We start from the raw sequence: 8,143 nt of genomic DNA, 5'->3' as shown, positions 1-8,143 counted from the left end.
CTTATCCTAGTACTCATTCGACGCTTGGCATATTTCGCCTAAACTCACATAAACTCGTGATACTCACAATGATATCAAAACATAAAAGTTTAAAACTTTTGTTATAATAAAAATATAATATCAGTCCTGGGTTATTTTATCAAAATTGGTAATAAGTAGATGAAATGATTTTCAATTTCAGTGAGCAGATTTGTCCCGAATTAGGAGCTATATAGTGACAGCTGTCAGGCTACTGGGCAATTATACTACTGTATAGGTATTACAGTTTTAAGAGTTAGAAATTAAATGCCAGACAGCAGTATTTTAAAGAAAATATGCATAATATTGTAATTTCAAATATATGTATAACATTATTATTGTATTTTAAACAAGTTATGCGTCAGCCGAAGTTATTTATATTGTCAATATCTCTGAATTACCTCCCTCCTGAATGGTATCGTCTATTTCAAAATGGCGGGCGACGAAAGATGGAATTACGGCAATATGGACATGTATTTGCCACAAAATCCGCCCTCTAGTGGCTCTATTTCACAAAATTATAACCAACAAACAGAACCATTGCCTCACAGAACAGACGGGGAACCTCCAGTCACCCAGAACGGGCAGACAAGTCACGAGGATTCGGCGTTCTACCTCCTAAAAGATATGCCAGGTATGTCAACGCAACACATAATTATATGCTTGGACCGAAATTCTGGAAAATGGAAAGTGACAAAAACAAGCTATGTTTGATAATGATAACTGTAAAGAAAATATTTTCTTTTGACATATCATAACGCATTCTGATTCAGAGTCAAACGTCGGTGAATACTTATACTATTATTAGTTCCTAGATAAACTTTTTATGTGGAAACAAAAAGATAAGCAAAATCAGTTGTTATAGTTTTATATAGGTGTGGCTATATTTCCGCATACTGTATAGCTGATTGGTAAATCAGTATACTTCGACTAACTTCTTATGATTCCTTTGATATTTCTAGGTATCCCCAGACCAGGTGGACCTCATCATGTGTCACCAGGTGCACAAGGTACTGTGAAATGTGTGAATTCATACATGTTGTAACTGGGACGCGGTAACGTTTGATGTGGAAGTTCTGGTCTGTCAGGACTGGGTGATAACCAGAAGGATTACTTGGGGTTCTACTTTTTTTAACCTAGCAAGCAACATCTAAATAATAGGGGTGGGTAACCATTTTTTCTTCTTGGACCGTTCCAGAAAAATGGATCTGAAAAAAAAATCAGTGGACCAGATTTTTGCACTGATTAGAAAATGAACAGATTATGCCCGCACTACAGTGGCAGGAATCCATGCGTTTTGGGGTTTATCAGTCAAGAAAATAACACGAGCAAAATAGAGGAGAGTTGCATATTGATAGTCATTTTTACCAAGTTTCTTCAGACAAACTTGGTCTAAGTTATTATATAAACAAGGAATTAGCATTTAACATGACAATAGGTTACTCCACCAAACAGATTCCTAACTAGCAAAATGGACCAATTGCTTTGAGTACAGACCATCAATGAGTTTTCACAGACAAACAGGCCCAGGTTCAAGTCCAGACCTGGACCTGATCCTCTGAACCTGGACTGCACCTGGACCTGAATTGTCTGTACTGATACCCACCCCTACAAATAAGATATATATGTATGCTTATTTGGTCTATACATGCATGTATGGTCTAATACAAACAACATGAAATGTTTCTTTCTGCCCTCAGCTGCAGTAGACATCACAGGCAGTGTGAACCTGATCCAGCACCATGGTCTGGAGCACTCATTCCATAAGTTCTGTGGCAAGAAAGTCAAGGAGCCCCTCAGCAATTTTCTACCAAACTTACCAGGTAAGGAATGTCCTTTTACATCGACTTTCAGACTCAGACTTCATCACACAATATTTTCTCTACCGAAAAATTATAGCATTTATGTCTTTTTTACTACATGCATCCATGCAAAGTAATATGAAGCAGAAGTTTTCATACAGTTAACTTTCTGTCTCTCTGACACACACACACAACTTAACAATTTATTGTTAACCATTTCACGATTGAGAAGTAAGTAAGTGTCTAAGGTTTAGATGTCATGACTTTCCAGATGTCATGACTTTCCAGAACAAAATAGATTTTGGCTAGCTACAATTTTGATCCATTTACCTTAGTGTTGACAAACAATGCTTAAAATATGTCTTATATCTTTTTTCACAACAGGTTTTATAGACACTCCAGGTTTGCAAGATGGAAGGTAGGAAACGAATGTATAAGTTATGAATTTATTATGTTATATAGTATAAACTTAGTCGTAGCAGTTTTTATGACACTTATAATTTTTTTTATTTAGTGCTAACAAAATGTCTACCTTTATGCAAGTATAAACTGATAGATACTGTTCACACATATTGTAATGTAGTATAGTTATGATTGATACATAATTACAGGTTTATGTATTGATTACCTTGTGTAATGAAATGTTTCTGCTCTATTATTAATATCTACTGCGGCCAGTAGCAATGTCACAGGAATGGCACAGAGGCAAGATCATGTTCTCTCCTTTCTGAATGTTGTTGTTCAATTGTAGTTTGTTATTGTTTACACTTTACCCATGCAGCTTGTTCAAAATGCTGTGAATTCAAAAAGTGATTTTACACATGTTCTTGTTGCTGAAAACTATCAAGATCAAAATTTGTAACTGACAGGGTTTACATGATTTTGTAAAAAATAGAATATATTGTGAATATTTGCCAATCATTATACAATGTATGTCATAGTTCTAGATCTGATACTAATAGGATTTGTAATTGTGTAAACCATGAACATGTTTTTGTTTTTGTTTCGTATGTTCACTTCTATAGCAGTCTGAGGTCGCTCATTGAGAAACCACCCATAGTGGGAAAGGAGCTGTATCAGCTGTCAGGACCACAACTTCAGGGCTTCAGGTTACATCCAGGGCCGGTGGGTACTTTTATCTTAGTTAAGATACTTGCCATGGATTCTTAGAAACTTTATTAGTCCATATTATGCTACTAGTATATAAGATGCTTGTTGGCATGGTGGCCATGTGGTTAGGAGTGTTGATCGAGAATCTAAAGGTTCTGGCTTCCTAGAGCAGGGCAAATGTTGTGCATTCTAAATTTTACATGCCTGCCTCACAGTGTGTAGTTTGGTTAGGGATGCCCTCTCATATGGGATGTAAAGCGTTAGGTCACATCTGAAAAAGCCACATGTTTAAAGAACCCACCAGATGCACCTTCCCAGTGTGAGTGATCAAACCTTACAGTCTGGTCTTTTGTAGCTTGTACTTACTGTAACAGTTTCAAACTCGTGTGTTATAACTTATACCAAAAAATGCAAACAAGCAAGTAAGATTTTCCATGTCGTCTTGTATTCACTATATCATTATGCTTGAGAACTGAATCGTAAAAAACAATACATTTTTTTTTTTAGTAAAATTTCAATTACAGCAGCTCCATTGTTTTCTTGAAATTGATTAAGAACTAGGGAATTGAATTGCTTTGGCCAAATATATGTACTTCTCTGACCCTAGATCCCGGAGCAGTACAGATTACTTCACCAGCAGCCTCCAGCCAAGAAGAAACATAAAAACAAGAAGCACAAGCGTGAGCACAGTAAGACCAGTGAGGGTATGTCAGTCCAGGATAGCTCTCAGAGCCACACAGGTAAAACTAGTGCTGGACCATTCCATTCTCCCAGCCGAACAGGGGAGGCAACCACAGGAGATGCCACAGAATCTGACTGGAACACAAAATCTATATACGTCTGTCTTCTTCCAGTGTCTCTGCCATTCTATATATTCCATTCCTATTGTAGGATCTTGCCACCACAAACCTCGAAATATTCCTTGGAATTTAAAATTTTGCTTCATGTTTCTGTTCATAACAACTCCTGAAAACTCTCTTTTCTCATTCAATCACATAAGTTGTGAAATGTCTATGGCTAAGTAAAAGATGACAATACATAATGTCATGAACTAGTCTGATACCTAGACCAAAAACAAGGCTAATTTGTAAACAAATCACTTTTTTTTAATACATTTTTACAACACAATGGTATCACAGTCAATATGCTATACAATGTGGTAATGTAGAGTTCACCTAAGTTATTTAAAGAAATGATCAAACACTGACTTTTGGACTTGTCTGATCCTACAATAGGTGTCTTTCCAAACCACAACATATCAGAGATACAACGGGATCAAACAAATCATGATAAACTTGTACAAGCTATCACTTTTCTGTCTGAAATGCTAATTTTCACTGTTTTCACAAACTAATTCTTCTATTTTCCACACCTCAATCTTCTTACTCTTATTTGGTCCTGGCCTTCTGTACATTTCTGACATGCATAATGTCAATGAAGAGATGTCCATGGATAGAGCTCCCTCCCCTGTATTGAGAATGGAATGGTCCTTTTGAGTGTTGTGTTTTTGAAGGACTGGCTTTGAGCAGTGCCTGCATGATCGTACTCCTCATTTTACCTCAGAAACTGGCAGTTAAGGTTCATCTATTTTTCAATTATGATTTATTGACATATACATAATATCATATATGGACTGAAATATGCTGCATGTGTTGACATAATTGTGGTGAAATAAGATGAATATAATTTCACTGTAATATAACATTATTGTGTGTTTGTTAAGCTAGCATCACAATGTCAACGACCTTCAGCCAAATTTGATGATTGCCAGGAAGTCGCAAAATTTCGAATCACCAGAGAATCATTTTTTAGCCTGAAAATCTTTCAGTACTTTGTATGGGGTTGATGACCTGTAAATATCTATAAATCTCCAAGAATTGCTGCTGAACATGATCTTTAGATCTCACAGACTTGTCATATCAGCTATTTTTCTGTGGAGCAACAAAGGATTCTGGCAGCAAAGCCAAATTTTGTATCTTTTATTCAACACTTGAAAATTGGCTAGTACCTCAAATTTGTGGTTGCACATCTGTTGAGGTAAGCAATTTGCTTGTATTAAATGAAATTTAAAAACTTCAACATGGATCATACCAGCTGCGACAGATGAGCTTACATGCTGAAGCCAAAGATAGTGTGAAAAAAAAATTTCATGATGACATTCACAGCACATTACCATAATTATTTTATAATTCTGTCATTTACACGCAAACAGCACTAAAACAACCCTCGAAGTCTACTCATAATCTGCTGGTGCCATTACTGTACATGCACCCAAACTTGTTGATTCAAATCTGTGTTGTTTTGCATTACAGATATGGGAGCAAGCAGCACTACAAGTGGGGAGAAAAGTGAAAAGAAAACTAAGAAACAGAAGAAGCACGAAGACAGTGAAAAGAAGGAGAAGAAGAAAAAGAAAGACAAGAAGAAGAAAAAGGTTAACATGATTTTAATATGATTTCTTTATCATGTTTTTTCCTGACTTTATGGGTATGGTTGTGACAAATGCACATTTGATCATCATGATTTACTTTAAGGCAGAAGCAGCCTTGTCAAAACAAGGCGGCAGGCGGCGATTTTAGCCGCCTACTTACATTTTTCCAGCCGGCTACTTTGAGGTAGAATTTCAAAAAATAACAGTTTAAGTCCAGTGCTCCCCGTTACAAAATCCCCCAGCAATTTGTTTTGATAAACCTCTGGCAGTTTTCTGATAGTTGGCCCCCAGTTAGGGGTCTTAGCGGGGAACCCATGCCGAATTTTTTTGAGATTCAGGATTTCTTTGTCAATTCAAAGTTTAAAGATAACAATAAAAGTTACCCAAAATACACCCCCAAACCATATTTAGGGGTCTAAATTTAAAAATTTTCCCATGGGGAATATCACAGGATATATATTATTGAAAATTTGCTAATGATATTGTTTTGTTGTGTTTCAGACTGGGAGCACCTGAGAAGCAGTCTTCTACTGATGGTGTCATCATTATCTTTGCCAGTCAGAGGGCAGCTAGACCACGGACCCAACGACCTGTCAATCAATCATGCAAATTACATGCAAATTGACCAACCATGCATTAGATAGAGATTTTTTTGTTGTGGACACTTTGTTGGAGGGAAACATTGGACCATACATTTGATAGACTTCCTAGGTGTTCGTAATAAGTGGACATTTTTAGTTTTCATAGTTGCTTGCTTCGGTGATCTTAGTTTGGAAGATTGGTGCTAGCTAGATGTACATTTTCTTCATAGGATGTTTGTGCTTCATACAAGTCATGGAAAACTATACTACACAGAAGTATTAGGCTTGCTCCCTAGGGACATCACCAAAAAGCTATCTATTGAAGCAGGTGTTAGGACTCTTCCCTCTAGTTTTCTGCATTTTTTTGGATGAAGTACTACGGATGGGGTCAAAATTCAAAGAGCTGCACTCTGAAAAACTTACAGCAAAGTGTCCCAGAATGTCTGTGATAGCCAGTTTGTAATTTATGTTTTGTGATACATTATATACTTGTATTATATTTATAGCAATCACAACCATTATGATAACATCAGAAATTATTGTACAAAATCATAACTGCTTTTCACAAGCTGTTCAAAAAAGGATATGTGTGGCAAAATATTCCATAGATGTTCAGGAATGAAAAATTGTAAACATCAGCATTTTCCCAGAAATTATGTTAAAAGCTTGTACATATCTGCATGTAACTCATCTACATTTATGCTGGTTGATAAAGACTAGTGACTAGTTTATAATCTGTTTATATCATGTAGATATTGTTCAGGAATTGCTGATTGAATATCTCGGTTTCCAAGTTTGCTTCTTCCTTTTTTTTTCTAAATCAAACAAAACGAACCATTTGGGATTTGAATCTACCACGAAATGCTTATTTTGGTACCAACATTTGATGATGGTTCTTCTCTTCCTAGTTGTAAAGGACTGGTTTTCCATCTGTCAATTGCATCAAAAGTTGATATAAGTTCAAAAATCTTTGGTTTGAAAAGTTAACCAGCCTTGTATGTTAACTTTTTGGCTTCTGCGGTAGCATGTAGTTCCGAGATGTTTGTTTCACGTTGATTTGGCCCACCTACTTTATTTTTTTCCAAAAGCCGAGAACCAAGAAATTAAACTAGTGCAGCCTCATGTAATTATTCTTGCATTAAACCTTAACATGCGTATGGTCTATATTAGGAATATAGATTAAAGACTTTGAATACTTGCAAAATCATACTGACAATGTATAATAGTATCTGTTTCTAGCACATTTTGATGCTTGTTTTACAAAGCCAACTGTGGTTTGTATCATAGTCATTGGCCAGTGAAGTTTGTCATACTAAACATAGATTTGTATTCGCAGAGTGTCAGAGCCAAAGTTTGAGAAAAAAATCTGATGGTGCAAATTTCTTGTTGGATCCATGAATGGAATATTTTGAATTTTAAGTACTATATGAATCCCTTATCATTTCATTTTCTCACTGAAAATCACCATGATTGGAGAATTTCCCAGCCCCCACAGTTGACCATTACAAAGCCATGTTGTGTAAGAGGCAAAAGTGCTGTGTCCATTCAAACACAACCATGTTTTCTGATTTGTGACTGCACACATTTTTAAATTGGGACCCTCTGAAATAGTTGTTTGTGCTTTTTCTGGAAATAACTTTCAAATGGTTTCAATCTTGTAAAACTTTACTGGCTCTGTTCACAGCTTGATGAAAATGTGATGAAATATTAATTTTGTTTGTCAAGTTGGATGCAATGGATGGACGCAGGAGAGAGCCCTGTATTATATCAACCCTGTCCTGGTCAGAGTAATGAAACAGCCCTTCCCTAATGATTCCCCAATCATACAGACAATTGTGGGATTCATTCTCATTGGGGTTTGTCCACTGATGCACGTAAGGGGATAGTTACAATCAAATAATTTTACATGCTAAAGTGATAGCATAGTCATGGGTCACAAGAAATGATCATTATGACTTCATGAGCAATGAATTGTTTTGCCCCCCTCACATGTATTCATGGATGGTCCCCCTGAGAAGCTGTGCAGTATGTTGTGGTGTTGAACCAGGTTTAGCTCTTCAGATGCAGCTACACATGTAATTATACAGACTCAAATCTTATTATACTCTGACCCAGTGCCCATAAAGTAATGAAATACTGTATTCTCTGCATAGTTTTAAGATTTCATTTGGCATCTTCTGTAAAGGATTTTTTTTGTCGGA

At 36.3% G+C, this 8,143-nt stretch overlaps 1 protein-coding gene across 4 annotated transcripts; it reads left to right on the top strand.

The window, feature by feature from the left end:
- Nucleotides 1–413: 413 nt before the first annotated feature.
- Nucleotides 414–8,063, top strand: LOC118426006 (mediator of RNA polymerase II transcription subunit 19-like). 4 transcript variants are annotated; one of them, XM_035835217.1, is made up of 8 exons: nt 414–652; nt 981–1,028; nt 1,719–1,841; nt 2,205–2,238; nt 2,846–2,945; nt 3,538–3,610; nt 5,243–5,364; nt 5,863–8,063. In XM_035835217.1, exons 1-8 carry the CDS (start codon nt 451–453, stop codon nt 5,875–5,877), a joined length of 717 nt encoding a protein of 238 aa, XP_035691110.1. In that variant the 5' UTR covers nt 414–450; the 3' UTR covers nt 5,878–8,063. The 4 variants fall into 4 exon arrangements, with proteins under 4 accessions (XP_035691110.1, XP_035691109.1, XP_035691108.1 ...); XM_035835216.1 differs by having other exon boundaries at nt 3,538–3,619; XM_035835215.1 differs by having other exon boundaries at nt 3,538–3,634.
- The last annotated feature ends 80 nt before the right edge of the window (nt 8,064–8,143 follow it).

This window comes from Branchiostoma floridae, chromosome 11 (assembly GCF_000003815.2).
Source record: "Branchiostoma floridae strain S238N-H82 chromosome 11, Bfl_VNyyK, whole genome shotgun sequence".
In the NCBI taxonomy this organism is placed as follows: domain Eukaryota; kingdom Metazoa; phylum Chordata; class Leptocardii; order Amphioxiformes; family Branchiostomatidae; genus Branchiostoma; species Branchiostoma floridae.
This window is presented reverse-complemented; position numbering and strand designations above follow the sequence as displayed.